The 21469-nt window shown below is 40.6% G+C and overlaps 1 protein-coding gene across 1 annotated transcript in view; it reads right to left on the reverse strand.

Moving 5' to 3' along the window:
• Positions 1-5027: 5027 nt before the first annotated feature.
• The window catches only part of LSM11 (LSM11, U7 small nuclear RNA associated), a 30279-nt gene continuing 13837 nt past the window's right edge, over positions 5028-21469 (reverse strand). Inside the window, exon 5 of the mRNA XM_049707830.1 lies at positions 5028-5395. Coding sequence (XP_049563787.1) covers positions 5275-5395 — 121 coding nt within the window. The 3' untranslated portion in view covers positions 5028-5274. The remainder of the gene's footprint in view (positions 5396-21469) is intronic.

Raw genomic sequence — 21469 nt, forward strand, 5'->3', positions numbered from 1 at the left:
TATAGAGATCAGAGCAGAAATAGATGAAAGAGAAACAAAGAAAACAATAGCAAAGATCAATAAAACTAAAAGCTGGTTCTTTGAGAAGATAAAAAAAATTGATAAACCTTTAGCCAGACTCATCAAGAAAAAGAGGGAGAGGACTCAAATCAGTAAAATTAGAAATGAAAAAGGGGAAGTTGCAACAGACACTGCAGAAATACAAAGCGTCATAAGAGACTACTACAAGCAACACTATGACAATAAAATGGACAACCTGGAAGAAATGGACAAATTCTTAGAAAGGTATAATAACCTTTGAAGACTGAATCAGGAAGAAATAGAAAATATGAACAGACCAGTCACAAGTAATGAAGTTGAAAATGTGATTAAAAATCTTCCAGCAAACAAAAGTCCAGGACCAGAGGGCTTCACAGGTGAATTCTATCAAACATTTAGAGAAGAGCTAACACCCATCCTTCTCAAACTCTTCCAAAAATTGCAGAGGAAGGAACACTCCCAAACTCATTCTACAAGGCCACCATCACCCTGATACCAAAATGAGAGACACGACGAAAAAAGAAAATTAGAGATCAATATCACTCATGAATATAGATGCAAAAATCCTCAAAAATATACTAGCAAACAGAATCCAACAACACATTAAAAGGATCATACACCATGATCAAGTGGGGTTTATCCCAGGGATGCATGGTTTCTTCAATATATGCAAATCCATCAATGTGATACACCATATTAACAAATTGAGGAATAAAAACCATATGATCAGCTCAATAGATGCAGGAAAAGCTTTTGACAAAATTCAACACCATTTATGATAAAAGCTCTCCAGAAAGTAGGCATAGAGGGAACCTACCTCAACATAATAAAGGCCATATATGACAAACCCACAGCAAACATCATTCTCAGTGGTGAAAAACTGAAAGCATTTCCTCTAAGATCAGGAACAAGACAAGGATGTCCACTCTTGCTACTATTATTCAGCATAGTTTTGGAAGTCTTAGCCACAGCAATCAGAGAAGAAAAAGAAATAAAAGGAATACAAATTGGAAAAGAAGAACGAAAACTGTCACTGTTTGCAGACGACATGATACTGTACATAGAGAATCCTAAAGATGCCACCAGAAAACTACTAGAGCTAATCAATGAATTTGGTAAAGTAGCAGGATACAAAATTAATGCACAGAAATCTCTTGCATTCCTATACACTAGCAACAAAATATCAGCAAAGGAAATTAAGGAAAAAATCCCACTCACCACTGCAACAAAAAGAATAAAATACCTAGGAATAAACCTACCTAAGGAGACAAAAGACCTGTATTCAGAAAACTATAAGACACTGATGAAAGAAATCAAAGATGACACAAACAGATGGAGAGATATACCATGTTCTTGGATTGGAAGAATCAACATTGTGAAAATGACTACACTACCCAAAGCAATCTACAGATTCAATGCAATCCCTATCAAATTACCAGTAGCATTTTTTACAGAACTAGAACAAAAAATCTTAAAATTTGTATGGAAGCACAAAGACCCTGAATAGCCAAAGCAATCTTGAAGGAAAAAAACGGAGCTGGAGGAATCAGACTCCCTGACTTCAGACTATACTACAAAGCTACAGTAATCAAGACAATATGGTACTGGCACAAAAACAGAAATATAGATCAGTGGAACAGGATAGAAAGCCCAGAGATAAACCCATGCACCTATGGTCAACTAATCTATGACAAAGGAGGCAAAGATATACAATGGAGAAAACACAGTCTCTTCAATAAGTGGTGCTGGGAAAACTGGACAGCTACATGTAAAACAATGAAATTAGAAGACTTCCTAACACCATACACAAAAATAAACTCAAAACAGATTAAAGACCTAAATGCAAGACTGGACACTATAAAACTCTTAGAGGAAAACATAGGAAGAACACTCTTTGACAAAAATCACAGCAAGATCCTTTTTGACCCACCTCTTAGAGGAATGGCAATAAAAACAAAAATAAACAAATGGGACCTAATGAAACTTGAAAGCTTTTGCACAGCAAAGGAAACTATAAACAAGACGAAAAGACAACCCTCAGAATGGGAGAAAACATTTGCAGATGAATCAACAAACAAAGGATTAATCTCCAAAATATATAAACATCTCACGCAGCTCAACATTAAAAAAAACAAACCACCCAATCAAAAAATGAGCAGAAGACCTAAATAGACATTTCTCCAAAGAAGACATACAGATGGCCAAGAGGCACATGAAAAGCTGCTCAACATCACTAATTATTAGAGAAATGCAAATCAAAACTACAGTGAGGTATCACCTCACACTGGTCAGAATGGCCATCATCAGAAAATCTACAAAAAACAAATGCTGGAGAGGGTGTGGAGAAAAGGGAACCCTCTTGCACTGTTGGTGGGAATGTAAATTGATACAGCCACTATGGAGAACAGTATGGAGGTTCCTTAAAAAACTAAAAATAGAATTGCCATATGATTCAACAATCCCACTACTGGGCATATACCCAGAGAAAACCATAATTCAAAAAGACACATGCACCCCAATGTTCATTGCAGCACTATTTACAATAGCCAGGTCATGGAAGCAACCTAAATGCCCATCAACAGACAAATGGATAAAGAAGATGTGGTACATGTATACAATGGAATATTACTCAGCCATAAAAATGCAATGAAATTGCATTATTTGTAGAGATGTGGATGGACATAGAAACTGTCATACAGAGTGAAGTTAGAAGGAGAAAAATAAATATTGTACCTTAACGCATATATGTGGAATCTAGAAAAATGGTACAGATGAACCAGTTTGCAAGGCAGAAATAGAGACACAGATGTAGAGAACAAACGTATGGACGCAAAGGGGGGAAGCGGGGGGGTGGGGGGGATGGTGGTGGTGGTAGGATGAATTGGAGATTGGGATTGATGCATATAAACTAATACATATAAAATAGATAACTAATAAGAACCTGCTGTATAAAAAATAAATTAATTAAATTAAATTATAAAGAAGTAAGTTTGAAGCATAAGTTACACAAAAACCCATTTTTAAGTCATCTTTTATAGGAAAGTGATTAAGATTAAAGAAATATTAAAGTAGCTTTAATTAATTTACTAGGTTCATCAGTGTTGTCCTTTGGACCTAATTCCTATAATGAACCAAGGAAAGGATATTGTAGCTGAAATTTTTCAGTTGTTAGGAACATTTCACTTACTTTTAATTTCTCCAACATGGAAGGGTGTGTATGTATATCTCCACACATACAATATCAGTCTCTATATATTTATAATTATATAATAAAGGTTGGCTCTTAAATATTGTCTCTTTATCAAATTTTTTAGATGTCCCAAGAGCTCTCAAATTTGAATGATAAAAAGGTGCCATAAGGTATCACTTTAGTAATTAACTGGTTCTTTAATAAGGCCTCAATTACTTTGTTTCATGATAAGGAAAAAAAAAATGTTCCAAGACAGAGTTACATTCGACACCTGGGAACCTCCTAACAGCTGGCTACCTAATGAATATGCATCTGCTTAAGAGGCTGTAGACCATTAATAAACCAATAGATGTAAAGCAGAAACAATCTTTGTCAGCTTCAAATGAGATTGGATGCAATGTGCTGTGAAGTGTCACTGTCACATTGAATCGAGTTTGGGAGGTTAATAATCCACCGTTAGCTACTCAGGTCTTTGTAGCTGTACACTCGTGCTAACACTCTCTCCAAACTGGTGGCCACGTTTCCAGTGTACCACTTCTTTCTCCTGCGCACCTGATTTGAGGCTTACAATGTCTGTGTTTCAAAAATGTCTTCCGTTTTATTCCACTAAACAACACGTTTGCCAAGACTCTTTTAAAACAAAGGAGACTTTTCCAGATGGGAAAGGCAGGAAATATCAGGGTCAAGTTGGTGCAAGATGGACTTGCAGTGAATTAGAAACTATTTAGAATGAAAATTCTGTGTGTCTGCAGGTAACCTGGGTACTGCTGGGTCTCTCTAAGGGAACCCTTCCCTCCCCGTGCAGGCAGCGAGTCAGGTATTGATAACCTGTCTGAATGAGACCCTCAAGTAAGTGGTACACCCACCTAATATTAATAGTTGTGTGATCAGGACCATACTTCCCCAGTTTATCGATGAGATTTCTTGAGGGACATATTCATGGAAGACTTGTTTGAGACTATATCCTAGATGAGGGGAGATTATACCTAAAAGAGCTTGCACTTTCAAAACTAAATGTGTACCCATCACTCTGTTCTCACTGAAGTACTTGCTTACATATATATTTTGGGAGAACGTTAAGGGCAATGAGGAAAATTGGACATTAATTCTCATAAATTCAATTCAACTACCTTCTCTATTTCACTTGGCTTCTCTTTTTAAATTATGGTAAAAGATACATATTTTATGTGTATAATGTGGTGAATTTATGTGTATAAATGTGGTAAAATAACACAAAAATTACTATTTTCATCATTTTAAAGCATTGGTCCCCAACCTTTTTTGCACCAGGGACCGGTTTCATGGAAGACACTGTTTTCATGGATGGGGGTGGGGGGATGGTTCAGGCAGTAATGCGAGCGATGGGGAGTGATGGGGAGCGGCGGGGAGCGGCAGATGAAGCTTTGCTCACTCGCCCGCTGCTCACCTCCTGCTGTGCGGCCCGGTTCCTAACAGGCTGTGGATTGGTACCCGTTTCCGGCCTGGGGGTTGGGGACCCCTGTTTTAAAGCGTCCAGTTCTGGTAGATACATTCACATTGTTATGCAACCATTACCACCATCCATCTCTAGAACGTTTTCATCTCCCCCAACCAAAACTGTGTACCCATTAAACACTAACTCCCCACTCGCCCCTCCCTCAGCCTCTGGAAACCATCACTCTACTTTCTGCCTGAATTTGACCACTCTAAAGACCTGATATAAATGGATTCGTATCCCATTTGTCCTTTTGCGTCTGGCTTATTTCACTTAGCATATCTCAAAGCTCATCCAAGGTTTAGAGTATGTCAGAATTTCAATTCTTTTAAGGCTGAATAATATTCTATAATATGTACATACCACATTTGGTTTATCCATTAGTCTATTTTAAATGTACACTGTTTCCACTTACTGGTTATTGTGAACGTGAACATGGGTGCACAAATACCTGTTTGAATCTCTGCTTTCAATTCTTTTAGGTATACACTCAGAAATGAAATTGCTGGATCATGTAATAATTCTATGTTTTAGGAAGTGTCATTTGGCTTATTTTGGATTTCTGTTCATCTTACCTTGATATGGGGCCCTTAATCAGGTTCCATTTTCTCCCCTTGGTCTTTTCAAGGAAAAAGCCCAATACAACCTTAGGCTTTATTCTTTTTACTTTGATTTTTTTCCTCATTTCATGGCTGGAAAATAAATGAAAATGCACACCATGGGAATAAGTTTAAAAATGGGAATTAAGACACCCCCATTGCCCGCAACAGGAAAATGATTTATTACAAATGTGGTATTCTGTTATAAGCTGAGAATTTTGTTGTCTTTGAAAGAACCCATACATCAAATACAAATGTAAAAGTCTGTAATCTCTCAGTTGTATGAGTGACTCCTTTGTTGAATAAAACATCACCTTGAATTCCTACACAGAAATTATAACATTTTTTGTAGGAATGTAAGATCTATTTCCCCCCAAAACTCTATAAAAATTGACACCACAACTACCACCCCATTTAATATGCTCACATTACAGTTGGAAAGCCAAACACCAAAAATTTCAAATGGTGGACTGGCTCAGTGCTGGATGGAAGTAGTTTTGTAGGGAAGGACAGGTTGTACTGTTCATGTCACTACGACAATATTCTATACCACAAACTAGTAGGAAATCATATATTTGGATATGCAATAATATTCTCTAACTCTGAATGGGAGGGGAGACATTTATTTGAAGGAGTTCCAAGGCCATACTCAGGTTGACACTATTAGGCAGATGCAATCATACCTGTAGCATTTTCAATACAAGTTTTACAAAAATTAAATTTTTGTTTTTAAAGAAAAAAATTTCTTTGAAAATTGTGCTGCATCTTGTACGTACACCTGCATATCTTAAACACTAACAAATAAATGACTTAGACAATGTAAATAATAATATTCATTCACCCCTTGTAACATATTTGCAAGGCAACTTCCTTTTATTATTCTTTTATTCCTCCTTTACCTCACCACGTTACAAAATTATTTGGGAGCAGATAATATGTTCATTTGGTTTCAGTTAGGAGTGTAATCTGAGATGATGGTATTTTTCTCTGCCAAGGTTATATGTTATATTCTTATTGTTATATGGCAAGTATGGTCCCCACATTGGGGATTTTTCCATGGGCTTCCCACTTGCATTCTCAGGATTCAGCCATCGGTGCTGGGGTTGGTAAAATTCTTCAGTAATGTTAAGTCATTATTTAAATTCCTATTGTAGCTTTCAAAATTACATATTTATACTTTAAAAGGATTTTTTAAAATTTGTTATTGGTTGAAAATATGAGAATATATAACTATTTATAGCAAAAAAGAACAATAAAAAATCCAAGATCTGCTCAGGAAATATACAGGATTATAATCGCTCTGAATCAACTAATATCTTTTCCATTCCTTCTGCCATCTCTCGTTTGAGCTCAGAAAGACTTCTCACAAACACCTTGTAACAGCTTCCTAACTGGTTTCCGTGTTTCTAACCTTCACTTTCTAACTTCACTAACCTTCACTTCAGATATCCTATGCATCTCTCCCTGCTCATAAATCATCAGTGGCTCCCCACTCCCAATTGAATCAAGTCTAGATATTCAAGGCCATCTAACCCCAGGGTACTTTTCCAGATTTTATCCACTGGCTCTGCTCTCACGTGCCAACCAAAGGAAACTGCTCCCCAGTCCTGGCACACTCAGTGCCTGTTCTCCTCCCCATTGCTGCTCCAGGCCACTCCTGAACCAGGACCCTGGAGGCCTTCACCTGGACTCAGTGTCTATCAGTTGAAATACCCATACTTCTCTGAGAAGACTGAGTAACCCCAGGGGAAGTGATTTCTGTCTCTCTTTCCTTAGATAATTATATTAATAATAACCAGTAGGCACTTACAGCTGATATTTCCCTCTCTGGATGGAAAACAATAATAACATTATAATCATGGTTCTATTAACCTTTAGTATTAGCTATGTGTCAGGCACTATGCTAAAAAGTTTATATACATTCTCCTATTGAATTCTCATGATGTCCTGTCAGCTGGTCTTACAATGAAGTTACAGCTCCTGTGGAGGTCTGACTGTAGAAGCAGGAATATGGTAGATGTTGGGTAGGGTCAGAATTGCCCTTGAAAATCCCTTAAATTGTACATGGTTTTGTGTACATAAACCTACATAACTATATATGCATAAACATATAGCGTTATATACAGCATATAATAAACATATGTAAGTGGAGCATAATCCTGACCATGGATTGAAACCAGGCCCTGGCAGCGGAAGCGTGGAGTTCTAACGACTGGACCATCTGGGAATTCCCGGCCCTGCGTCTTTAAACACTAGGACACACTCGAAGTTCACATGAGAGTCAGGTGGAAATTGAACCCAGCAGAGGAAACAGCAGACTTGGGTCTCCCATCATCCCTTCCAGGCCAAACATGCACGAAGAAGAAAGGGCCTTGAAAGAGCCTATACTCTTTCAAGTGCTACTGAAGTAACATGCAAATCCACAGTGTACGCCTTATTTTCCAGATTAGGAGCAAACTGGGGCTCAGCAGGGCTGGAGAAAATGGCTCACGGTCCTGGCAGCCCCCGCAGTTGCACCAGATCTAACTCCCAAGCTCACGCTGCTAACCAGGCTGCTGAAGGTGTGGAGTGTGGCCCCTTCTAGCTGCGCTTGAGTATGTTTCCCACATGCTGCCTTGACTTGTGGCTATCCATCGTCTTTCCTCCACAATACTGAATGTGTGGAGCGTACAGGCCCTGTTGACTTGGCCTGCCACGGCACTCGGGACACAGCCCTGAGGAAATGTGATGGCTGGGCTGCCAGAATTCATGCCTGTCTGGGTGTTTGGGTGTTACGTAGATTGGTTCTTCCGTCACCAGGCAGCATACTTTTTTCTTTTCAAAAAAAAACGGGGCTTCCCTGGTGGCGCAGTGGTTAAGAATCCGCCTGCCAATGCAGGGTACACGGGTTCGAGCCCTGGTCCAGGAAGATCCCACATGCCACAGAGCAACTAAGCCCGTGTGCCACAACTACTGAGCCTGCGTGCCACAGCTACTGAAGCCTGCGCACCTAGAGCCCGTGCTCTGCAACAAGAGAAGCCACTGCAATGAGAAGCCTGTGCACCGCAACAAAGAGTAGCCCCCGCTCACCGCAACTAGAGAAAGCCCGCACGCAGCAACGAAGACCCAACGCAGCCAAAAATAAATAAATGAATAAAATAACATTTTTTTTAAAAAAGGGACTCTTCTGCCCATCATGCTTGTTACCCTAGGCTGACTAGTAAGTTAACTTCCTTTTCCAGAAGGAGAAACTGAGGTCCCATAACGTTCTTAATAGAGCTAGGAGAAAACCTGGGACTAAATATTTCCAGAGAATATACAAGTGAATTCTCAAATATTTAGCACTGCTAACACCAAATGAGATCATTTTTTTAAACAGAAATCTATGATATGGGAGGAGAACCATTGGCATTGACAGAGCTGAGAATATTGACTTCTCAGTGATTCAGATCAGTGAATGGCTGGGGGAAGCGAGGTCCTGCATCACACAGCACGTCAATCAATGGCAGAGCTAGGAGGAGCCTGAGAACTAAATTTTACAGCCTCCAAATGGAAGAGGAAAGCTCCTCATGGAGCTGAGGATATAATCTGTTGCTTGATTACACGTGTCAAGATAGCCAGCAAAACCCTTTAAAGAAGGTCTAGCAGATACATTGTTAGTTTTTAAATAGCTTAAGGCAATCTTTCCCAACATGTGGTGCTTTGGGTTTTTTGCTTGTTTGAGTTGGTTTGGTGATTTGGGGTAGCACACGGAAGATTTTTTTTTTGCGGGGGGCATTTTTAAAGCCTTTTCCCCCCAGCTTTATTGAGGTATAACTGACAAAATTGTAAGTTATATAAAGTGTTCATTATGGTGATTTGATACACATATACATTGTGAAAGGATTCTCTCCCATCTAGTTCATTAACACATCCATCACCTCACATATTTAACTTTTTTTTTTTTGGTGAGACCATTTAAGTTCTACTCTCTTAGCAACTTCAATTTTACAATGTTATCAACTACAGACACCATGTTTTACATCAGATCCTCAGACCTTATTCTCCATACAGGCGAAAGTTTATACTCTTTTACCAATCTCTCCCTGTTTCTTGCACCTGTCACTCACTTTTCTACTCTTCGTTTTTATGAGTTTGACTTTTTTTTTTATTCCACATATAAGTGATACCATGCAGTTTTGTCTTCCTCTGTCTGACTTACTTCACTTAGCATAATGTCCTCAAGCTCCATGCATGCTTTCAAAATGGCAGGATTTCCTTCTTTCTTGTGGCTGAATAATATTCCATTGTATATATATTCCACATCTTCTTTATCCATTGATAGACACTTAGGTTGTTTTCATATCTTGGCTATTATGAATAATATTGCAGTGAACATGGGAGCGCAGCTCTCTCTTTAACATCTTATTTTCATTTCCTTTGGATATACACCAGAAGCAGAATTGCTGGATCATACAGTAGTTCTGTTCTTAATTTTCTGAGGAACCTCCATACTGTTCTCCACAGTGGCTTCACAAATTTATATTCCCGCCAACAGTGCACGAGGGTTCCCTTTCCTCCATACGCTCGACAACACTTGTTATCTCATGTCTTTTTGATAATAGCCACTCTGATAGGTGTGAGGGGACATCTCATTGTGGTTTTAAAACATTTAATAATTACACACTTAGTTGTTTTAAAAAATTTCTTCCTATTTATGGCAAGTAAGGTTGGCATTCCATTTATGGCAGTGATATAAAAAATCTTTTTGAATATATTAAGTGAAAATGAGAAAATTTAAAGACAAGTATTTCTAAAATAATAATACCATGGTACTTTGACAAGGTAAAAATTGAGATGGTAATATGAGCAGGGCAGAACTTGGGGAAACACTGGCATATGAAATAACTGCATATCTCTGAAAGCTTTGACCAGTGATCCCAAAAGAAACTCCAGGGAAGGTCAAAGGCCAGAATGTTCTGTTTAATGCACTTTCCATCCAGATTCTTATGCAAGAAATGCCCCGAATCTTCTTAAGGTGCTCCTAGCAGTAGATCTGTTCCCCATCAACATAAGGCACATTTCTTCAAGAACCCTTGGTTATTTACCACAAGTTACGTCAATTGTTCAGTGCAGTGATCTTCAAAGGTAGGTTTACACAGGCCCTGGGTGAATGCCAGAGGATCCGCAAGGCATGACAGGGCTGGAATATCTATTTGTATTTTTTTAATCTAAAATACAGGGCTTCCCTGATGGCGCAGTTGTTGAGAGTCTGCCTGCCGATGCAGGGGACGTGGGTTCATGCCCCGGTCCAGGAGGATCCCATATGCCGCGGAGCGGCTGGGCCCGTGAGCCATGGCCACTGAGCCTGCGCGTCCGGAGCCTGTGCTCCACAATGGGAGAGGCCACAGCAGTGAGAGGCCCGCGTACCGCAAAAAAAAATAAAAAATAAAATAAAATACAGAAAAATAAATTTGCTAATGATTAATACACAGACTGACAATAGAGCAGATGTCTATTTTATAAGTGTACACATTTGGGAGTGGGACACTAAACACCATTTTACAAATAGGACATTCAATCAAAAAGGTATGATTACTACCAGATGAGAGAAAGGGGTTGATTAGATCTAGGACTTGCACTATTGGTGTATTTGCAACCTGTTTTCTCTAGGCAGGCTTGTTCTCTCCCCCCCTATCTATCCCTGAGGAAGGGTGAAGTGAGAGAGGGCAGAAGACCCTGAAGAAGCCACCCTTGAATAAAAGATGTGTGTCCAAGAGGTCACCCTCACATGTGAAGGATCATATGCGGTTTTTTACAGTCCTTTGGAGATCTCAAAACCCAACCATCTTGTTCCAGTTCCAAATTTCAAAAAGGAAAGAAGACCCAAGCCACAAATGGACTGGGTTCCCAAATCTTCTTAGTATTCATCTATAACTCAGAATTAATTTTTCTATAAAAATGGCTTATAGTAATTCATTTTCTTAGAAGAGATCTATTTAATACTCAATATGGCAGAAATAGACATTTGCAATGACAATTTACAGATTATAATGCTGTTACAATACTAGTGATTAATGGACAAAAATTGAATAATGTATTTTGAACCATGTTGTAGGTAGAGAAAACCATGAGAATGAAAAATAGAGACTTTCATGAAGACTTGGAAAATGGCTTCTAGTCTCCTTCGAGGACATGAAAGATACACAGAACTGGCTTTTTCTTGTCCAAGTTCACTGCAAAACTCACAGCGCCTCTCTTCCTTAATACTAGAGTATCACTAGTACACTCCTTTCACTTACATTCATGATTAGCATCCATCTTGGGTTGGTAAAGACGGAAAGAACAAAGATTCATTTGACTCCGACAGAACTTCACCCACCAAAGTAATTATTCATTAATATAAGGGTCTGCTTATATTTAACCTTTTCTTGTCTCATTAAAATATTACGTTCTCAACACACCTCTCAGAGATAATTCAGCTGGTGTTGGGAGTTGGGTATATACTGCTCTTCATGGGTGTTAAAAAAAAAAAAAAAAGGCCCAATGGTTCACGAGCTAAGGTTCCACTTTACTGGACCACTGTTTAGTTTACAATTGACAGAGATTATGGGGGTCCTTTCTGAGGCTTTCTCTTAAGGACCCAGGCAGGATGATACTTTTTCCACGTATCTGAGGAGCACACACATCAGATTTATTGTTTGGGCTAGGTCGCTTTTCCCAAAGAACTTAGAATCCATGGGACAATGTGGAAATTTATGAATATTTTAAAGTTTCATCAACACATCATGAAGGCGCTAAAACAGATTGGAAATACATAAAACATAGCTGTAACCACTTGCAGAGGATGACAGTGGCAGGAAGACATAAGGGAAGAGAAATAGCTCTCTCTGCAGTTTCTCACGTACACACACTAACAACAAAATGCACACAAGTTCATATTGGGGTCTGATTGCAAAAAAGAGCCCGCACTTGCAAAAGAACAGTAATGCTAATGATGGCAGCGTAATGATGCCATCTCCATTTTCTTTCAGTCTCTCTCACCTTCCACTCTCACTCCCACCCTGCCTCCCTGTCTGTCTCCCTGGTTGCCTTCGCCATCCTCCTGCTCTAACATGAACAGGACACAAAGCAGAAAAGAACTGAACAACTGGTGAAATGGGGTGGCTGGGGGGGTGGAAACTCTGAGTTGTTCAAGACTCCCCTGTCTATTTGCCATGTTACTTTCCTCAGAGAGGCCTCCCCTGACGACTCAGTCACAAAGAGCTGCCCCAGTCACCGTCATCACACTCTCCCATTCTCCTGGTTGACTTTTTTCCCTAGCACTTTGCATTGTCTAAAGTAGTTGTTTGTATTTTGTTTTCTCGTGATGTATGATTTTTATTTCTCTTCCCTAATAGAATGTAAACACCATGAGAGCGGGGGATTTGCCTGTCCAGTTCATTCCAAGATCTCCAGTGCCCAGAACAGTGCCTGGTCCCAGGAGGCGCTCAGTTAATAAATGTTGACTCAACAAATACCCTGAAATATCCAACAGATGACATGGGCAACCAACAGTTTCTAGGAAGTAGATAGTAAGGACTCAATACATGGTGGTTATTATGGTTTTATTATTATACTGCTGTTAGCCAGAAAAATTACCTGGCCTCTAGGATTTGACCACATTCTTTCCCAGGCCAGCAAAAGAATCTGGTTCCTCTTGCCTCACCCTGATCCTAGAAATAAAATTTGTCCCCAGGCCTCAGAGCTGCATCCTACCCATCCTCAGCCATAGTCCCAACACCTCTGTGCCCTCAAAAGCAGGCTCACTGCGCGGCCGGGGCCTGTGCTCCGCGACGGGAGAGGCCACAACAGTGAGAGGCCCGCGTACCGCCAAAAAAAAAAAAAAAAAGCAGGCTTAGTGCTACGATCCAGTCTCCTTTGAGAATATTGGGTGAAAAATCCCCACAGCCTTGGCCTCAGCTTTCTTTGTTCACACTGTTTGCTTTGAAGACCTTAACACGGTGCTGAGAAATCAATAAGCAGGGATGCTGCCAACCCTGCGTGTATCTCCTTCTGATTCTCCTCCGGGAGGCTTGGCTCACTCTGACACACTGATAAGTCATGAAGTGCCCAGCTTGGTCTGCAAATTAAGCCCCTCATAAGTAATCAAGGAACACCAAGCTTAGTGTGCTGTGGGTTTTCCATCGTGAGTGTCATTGGATGAAATGAAAGTACACAGTACCGGTTTTCGTAATGAACAAGCCTCAAGTCAGGTTTGCTGTGATAGGGTTATCAGTCATTGCACAAATTAATTATTTAGGAAAGCACTTTTTACAGTGGGTTTTCATTCAAGTTTTGCCCCTTGATGTATGTGTATAAAAATGACTAATCCATTGGACACTGCTATTGTACTTGTGCATCTATCACTATCTGGCCTTTTTTTAGTAATTGGTTTATTAATTATAGCATCTTAATGATCTGTTTAAAATAAATAAACCATTTGCACCATTTCAAAGGTATTTTGTGAGGCTCAGCTGATATTAAAATAGCACCAGCCTTATGTGCTTTTTCAGCAAGTGACCTAATTAGTTAATAAAGTAATTGAATATTAAAAAGGATGTTGCAGGTGATTAAAATTTAAGAGTCTTCAGAATGTTATTAAAGCTATAAATCATACATCACTGTTTTAATTTGCATAGCTACAGAATTACTAATGGTCCCACGTGCACATGGGGCTTGGCAATTATTCCTTTAACAAAATGTTGGTGATGCTGAGGTACCAAATTCTTTCAACTTCTGTTGATAGCTGCATAGAAACCTGTTTCTGCCAGATTAAATATCTAACTGTTGAAATTGCTGCTTGCTCCCTTTTGACAGGTACAGACATTCATTCACTCAAGAATGAATTGTCCAAGAATTGTTAGGTGTTGAGTATAATGGTGAGGAAAACAGACATGGTCCTAATGGCGTTTATATTCTGGAGTTAGTTGGGCAGAGACACTAGTCATAAACTTCCCTAAATTCATGTATAATTACAAAAGGTAATAAGGAGCTATGAAGGAAAAGTACAGGATTTTGCTGGTGAAATCTGACCTCATCAGCTAGATTAGGGATCAAACACTTAATTCCAGGTGAAGGGGCTGGGACTTCACCCAGCAGGCTGTGAGCTCTTGTTCAAGCAGGAAATCCCTGATGAGCCTGCCAGTGGTATGTAGGAAGGACTGGCTGGAAATGCTGGTTGTTTACCCAACAGCCATCACTCTTTCCTGGCTATCAGAATCCCAGTTCTATTTGGGTATAGCACTAGTACTATGCTCAGGGAAAGTAGGCCAAGGCCCAGGGATAAATGATGAGAAGTCCAAATCAATTGTTGTAATCCCATTGCCCTTTGTCTATGATTGGTTTAAGGTAGATGTGTTCTGAGGAACTCAAAGAGGCTTTCTGAAGAATGGAAAAGGAAATATACAAGAAGAACACTCCTTTCCTCTATGCTTTTGGATGTTAGCATGAGTGGTGGTGCTACTTGGAGCTATAGCAGCCATACTGACACCATGAGGGGGAAGACAAAACAAACGAACAAAGCCACACACATACATACACAAACATACTCCCTAAGCCTGAGGCCTAATATTGTTGAATTGCTGAACCAACTCTAGAAACTTTGGATGTCTTAAAACATGAAAGAATAAATTGAAGTTGAATATTCTGTTACGTGCTGCCTAAAGCATCTTAACTGAACCAGAGGAGTCAAAAATGAAGATACTGGAAGCTGAAAGACAAATTAAGAGGCAAATATAACTGTCAGGTGAGCAGTGATAAAATGCTAAGCATGGTAGGGTGGAACAAGACGAATGGAAAGTAAAGTCAAGAATGGAGTTGAGGGGCTTCCCTGGTGGCACAGTGGTTAAGAATCCACCTGCCAATGCAGGGGACACAGGTTCGAGCCCTAGTCTGGGAAGATCCCACATGCCACGGAGCAGCTAAGCCCATGCACCACAACTACTGAGCCTGTGCTCTAGAGCCCGTGAGCCACAACTACTGAGCCCACGTGCCACCACTACTGCAGCCCGGGTGCCTAGAGCCTTTGCTCTGCAACAAAGAGAAGCCAACACAATGACAAGCCCGTGCACCGCAACAAAGAGTAGCCCTCGCTCACTGCAACTAGAGAAAGCCCACGCACAGCAACAAAGACCCAACGCAGCCAATAACTAAATAAATAAATAAATTTATCAAAAAATAAAAGAACAGAGCTGAGGCATTGTGGACACAGAATCAACAGAATTTGTCAACTTACTAGTATCCAAGGTACCAGGTAATGGTAACTGCCATTCACTGAGTATTTCCTATGTTCCAGGCATTATTCTGAGCACTTTACATGCAGCATCTCATGTAACCATTTCAACAACTTTATGAAGTACTATTAGTTTTCACCATGGTTGAATCCTGTTTCAGTCATGCCTTGATTTATCAAGTCAAATCCCAATATCCTCTATAGCCACCAGTGGGCAAAAGCAGATGACTTGCTTCAGACTCCTTGGGAAAGCTGCTGGCTAGACTGCTGCTCCTAACATTTTTCATTTCATAGCACACATAGAAAATTATAATATTAAAGCACACACTGGGGTAAATGCGAGGGGACTCGGGCATCTATATGGGGCTTCGCAAAAGCCTTCACTACTCTTTATTATATAATTATAAGAAAATAAAATTCAAAATTTAGGGAAGATATTAAATACTGAATTTGTGTAAAATTTCTAAAAAATAATCTCTTTGATTTTTAATGAAAAATTTGTTTTTTATGAATATAGTTTTTTAATATCAGATTTTATGCTTGAAATAGCAATTCCTGAAGACTTTTAATCCAATCAATACTTACTAATCATGGTCTCTTCAAATTCTTGATAGTCATCACTAACAATAAATTTTGTTCACACAAGTGATATAAATAAAAGTAAAAATTCTTCTGACACCCTTCCAAATTTTTTACAACTTTTGAGTCATATTTAAAGTGTGTGTGTGCACGCGCACGCAGTCGTTCAAAGTAGTTCTTGTGGTTAAAGTAGTCATCAGGTCCACACACAAGGGAAGAAAGCTGATACAACTGCATTCCCACTTCTTAACATTTTGATTTTCTAATCTGAGTAAGTCTTCTGGCACTTATAAAATGGTCTGGCCCTTTTGTTACTAATTCATGGCTTTCCAAGGATGAGAAAGCTACAAAAGTGGGATAACCCAAGCAGCACTGAAATAACAGGAGTTATTCTTATGGGCTGTTCTTGTGCAGCAAGAACCCACAAGGTAAGGGAGACATGAAAAGAAAAGGAAAAGCTATTCACCTGCTGACACTTCTACGGCCCTGACAACTTCGTGTTTCCATACCGCTAAAATGTTACACTCTGCCTTATGGTATATTTGAATCCAGATTCCTATATAAGACAATTTTCCTGGTTGGGGCTCATCTCTGGACCTGGAAGCAGGGAGAGAGGACTCTTTGGACTTCACATTCACAAACGCCTCACATACAGACTGTGGCTCTACCTCCAAATGAGGCTATGCACCCACTCACAGGTACACAGTGAGGATTGGAAGCTGTACGTCATTCAGCCTGAATTTTACAAATACACCACATTTATGACTCTTTGACATTTCTTCACTATTTTCATGTATTGCAAGCCTCAAATAATGGAAATGGCCAGGCTCTCTCTCTACCCTGAAGAGGCCCGTGTGTGTCTCTGTGTGTGTCTTTTTATGTGTATTTGTCCTCCAGTGCACATTTTCATAAGTGGATTGGATGTAACATGTTCAATTAATTAAGGAATACATTTTTATTACCAACACCACTAACGGTTATATCTTGATCTCCATAAGGAACTGGCCAACTGGGGAGATTAGCGTGCACTGGCTCATGACTGGAGGGGAACAAAGATGTGTGGTCAACACATCTGCTTTGCACGTTTGTGCTTTGTTTATCATAAAATGGGCGATAATGATAAGGATGTGTAAGAAGCACAGTGTTAATGACAGTGCCAATGGAGAGTGTGAACAAAAGCCATGACTTCTGAGAAAGAGCTGGATGTAAATTAAACCCCAGATTTGTTCAGACTATAGGTTTTATAGCTACACGTTTATGGCTATTAGAAAGATCTTTGGTGTTGAAATTCCTGCAAGAATAATTTCATCACTTCAAGTGTGAAACTCCCTAGTCACTGATTCCAACTTCTCCCATGGAAGCAACTGCTTTAGAATATTGTTTTTGCTGATGTGACCATTTTATTACAGAACATAGTGTGTATTACGTAACACATGCAGCTTATATCCATGCATTTCATAACACACAGGAGGACACTGACCACTTGTGGCTCAGGAGGTCTTTGCCTATAGTCTGAAGATAAACATTTTAATTTCAATAGTTGCCTATTTATTTTCATGTATACTTTCAATTTAAGGCAAATTTCCCTATTTTGCACTGATGGTAGTGATGCATAGCTTCTTTTTAAGTGTTAGCTGAAAAGTGAGTCAATGTATAAAACATATCAAATAAATAAAAATGCAGTGGTCTATTTGGGATAAGGCAAAAATCATGGAGATGCTCTGCAAATGACCCAAGTCTTGGAAACCATGGGCTAGGTAATAATAAGAAGGAAGATGTAGGCTTTGGGTTGCGTTTCTGATAGCGATGATGGCCACACATTCATCCTGGAGACCAGTGCCATACACACGTAAAGCTGCTGCCTGATGCCCCAGGAGCGTGCTTTTCCACGTGACACTAATTGGCCCACACAGGAGTGAAACCATGACCCTTCCCTCATTAGCCACATGCTCAGACCAGCTGAGCTAGCTCGCTCTGGGTCACTGGGGTCCCATGTAGGAAATTACCATTCCAGTGCCCTGTGGTCCTCTCGTAACCCCAACTAATGAATGTCCCGTGGAGCCTAATGTCATTCCTGGGGGAGCACATAGCTCTCCCAGCAGTGAAGAAGTTGATGACATGCTGAAGTTTTAACCTAGGGAGAACCAACTGAGGCGGCACGGAGAACTCAGGAAGCCTGGGAACAATCTTTCAAACATCTGTGTGTTAGAAAAAGGCCTGGCCTCAGGACATGAAATGCAAGCACAGGGAAGTGAAGAAAGCAGCTGAGCATCACACAGCAAGTTTATCATGGCATAAATGACAGTAAGTGCTTGCTGTCTGGGCTGAGCACTTCCTGTCACCAACCCTATAAGGTAGGTGGTATTATCCTTATTTTAGAGATCAGGAAACCGAGGCTCAGAAGTCACTAGTAAGCCTCTAAGATAGGCACTCCTCCTAGGATTGCCATATTGTGGAAATTAATACATCACCAAGTAGAAGGGAAATATTACCAGACAGACAGCTTGCCAAACCTTTCTGCTTGTGCCCCCTTTTAGGTCTCAGGGTAAAGACTGTAGGCCTTCAGGTAATCTTTATTTTTCTGTTGCTTTAGCACATCCACAGTGTAGCCTTTAGAAGAGTTTTTTTTTTTAATAAGATGAATAATAAGATTAAGAAGGCAAGGCCTAGGGAAAGCATTCTTCCCAGGTGTTGGAGAACACTGGAAAGAAAGGGATGGCAGCCTTTCTATATGCATTCTGAAGACCTGGGAAAGCCCACTAGCCACTCCCCCTGCTTTTTTAACAAGACTATTGGATCGACACCCCTTCCAGGGCCAAACTAACGGGTGGGTGAAATGAAATACCAAGTGGCCCTCACCTGGCAGCCACTCTTACCAGAGCCGCAGCTGGCCCACTGCCCTGGGGCTGCCCACTGCCAAAGTCCTTTCTGGGAGCTCTGAAGGCCCATGTGAGTGTCCACTTCCAGCCGAAGATCAGGGCAAAAGGAACTAGAGACACTTGGCACAAAACAAAAGCCCTAGTTTAACTCAGCCCTCTGTTTTCTGATTAGTCTAAGGGGATGACTCAGCTTGTCCTCAAAGCTTCCCACTCAATGCCTGAGAAATTTGATATTTTTAAGGCGCAACTGGCTAACAATCAACCTAAGAGTCAGATAGATAGAGACAGAGTCCCAAATTTGACATTTATTAGCAGGAGAGATGTTGGTAAGTTATTTAACCTGTTTCAGTTCCCTCACATATATACTGGGGATAAAATCTTCCCCTCACAGTGGCTGTATCTGAACAAGGCAATGTGTGTAATACACTTGGCACACAGGGTCTAATGCTCAAGAATGACAGTACTTCTTATCGCATCCTCTGTCCTCTGTCCCCTCACGGAGCGCAACTGAGTGAAATGTGATGCAAGTTGTCATGGTCCAAAAAAGCATGAAATAAAACTTCTTATTATCATCTTATTTTTAGTTGTTCATTTGAAGACCAGCGTCTAGTTATTTCACATACTATATTCCTCTTCACCATAGGCTGCTGGGAAATTATTCCTTGACATAGAGAGGGGAAGGTCTTTTGAAGGCCTTGATGTGAAGCGCTTAGAAGACTTACCAGCACTGCCCACCCACCCCTCCTGCCCCCAGTGCCCAGCCTAAAACAACATACTTTTCTGTGTCTATTAGAAACTTTTCTTGCTTGCAGCCTTGGAGTGGAGGCTTAATTCTGGTCACAGAATTGTGAGAGAACTGCAACCTCTCTCATAAATGGGCTCTCAGGCATCAACACTGGAGGAAACTGAATTGTTTCCAAAAGCGAGACAGCGGCTAAGAAATAAGGGTATCAAGACAGTTTTCCTGGAGTAATCTCCTACCCAGTGGGAAGAGGCCAGGCGGAGCGGACAGTATTCTGAGAAGAAATGAGGAGCCCACAATGTGAGAACAGCAACAGACTCCCTAACATAGTGGACAGCGGGCCATCTCTCTCTTCATCACTCTTCCGCGGGCACGTTGGCTGGCTGATTGCCATCGGTCAGGCTTCCTTAACTTCACATTATGTAAATTCAGTAGTGGTAAGAGATGTTTATATTGCCACTTGGGTTGACTATAGTTTGTTTTTCTTGATTATCTCAGTCCAGACTGGTGAACATTTAATAAATTGTAGCAGTGCCTGGAGATCTGGAGACTCAAATCCCCCCCTGGGACTCTGTAGTTAAACAGTTCTCTTTAAACCACTGCCACCTAGTGGTAACTGAGCAGACTGAAATGCGCTTCACTTATGTCCAACGAGAGAATGGGGATGGGCAAAAAGGAACTTGTTTTTTCCCTGCCACCCTACCCAGGAAGCATAGGGAAAGAAGTGACAGAAGATGAATCTCATTCCACTGGCCTCCACTCCCTGCCAATGTTTAACCATCACTGTACATTTTATATGTCAAGCTAGTGGACTCTTCTGACTTTATTTTGACTAATGAGGACATTTTCATTTAATCACAAGCCTTTGAGATATAAAACAAACAAGCAAGGGCCAGAACTGGAGCACCTGGGTCTTGCCTCCCTTTCCTCCACCGTGGTGGTTAGAAACTTCCTGATGTCAGCTGCGCCCAACTTAATGTGTTCTTTGAAAGTAGGGAATTGGGTCTTGACAATTAACTTGAGGTTTCCCCCTCTAAGAATCAACGTCATTTTTGCTTCTCCACCTTACTCAGGTGACTCAGCGCTAGAAGCACACAGAGGAGATCAAGTACTCAATGTGGCAAATCTCTGCAGATCAATTTCCTGTACATGCACAGAGGAGCTGGTGGCAAATTCAGATATTCCTGGAAGCATATGAGGATCAACGAGTCAAACGCAGTAAAATCCTCCGAGGTGAGCAGAGTCAATGGTGATCTCAGCAGGTTGTGAAGAGAGTGGATTAATGCCAGTGAGCTATTAGGTAGAATAAATTCACAGAGCAATTACCACTGCTTGGGGCTTAGAGGAGATAATTCACAACGTGGGCCAATTTCCTTTTCTAAGCGTGAACTTCAAATAAACTTGGAACAACAAAGCAAGCTCAAGGATAGTGATGTAGGTGTGTGAGCTCTGGTAAAGAGAAGGCACAAGGTTACAACAATGAGACTGCAGAAAGCCTGAGATGTTTCAGCTTTCTAGATCAGTGTCTTCCCTTGGTAACAGACTCCTCTGCCTCCTTCTCTGCACCCACCCCTCTCCAATCAGCAGACACAAAGCAGCCAGTATATTGTATTAATCATATTTATTACAGTTTCCAGACTCCCATATGACAAATACCTAAAGCAGAAGAACACTGCAAGCTGACGTTACTAGCAGCAACCCACCTAAACCCTTCCTGGGAGGAAGGGTTTAGGTGA

The sequence above is a fragment of the Orcinus orca genome, chromosome 3, assembly GCF_937001465.1.
Source record: "Orcinus orca chromosome 3, mOrcOrc1.1, whole genome shotgun sequence".
Taxonomy (NCBI): Eukaryota; Metazoa; Chordata; class Mammalia; order Artiodactyla; family Delphinidae; genus Orcinus; species Orcinus orca.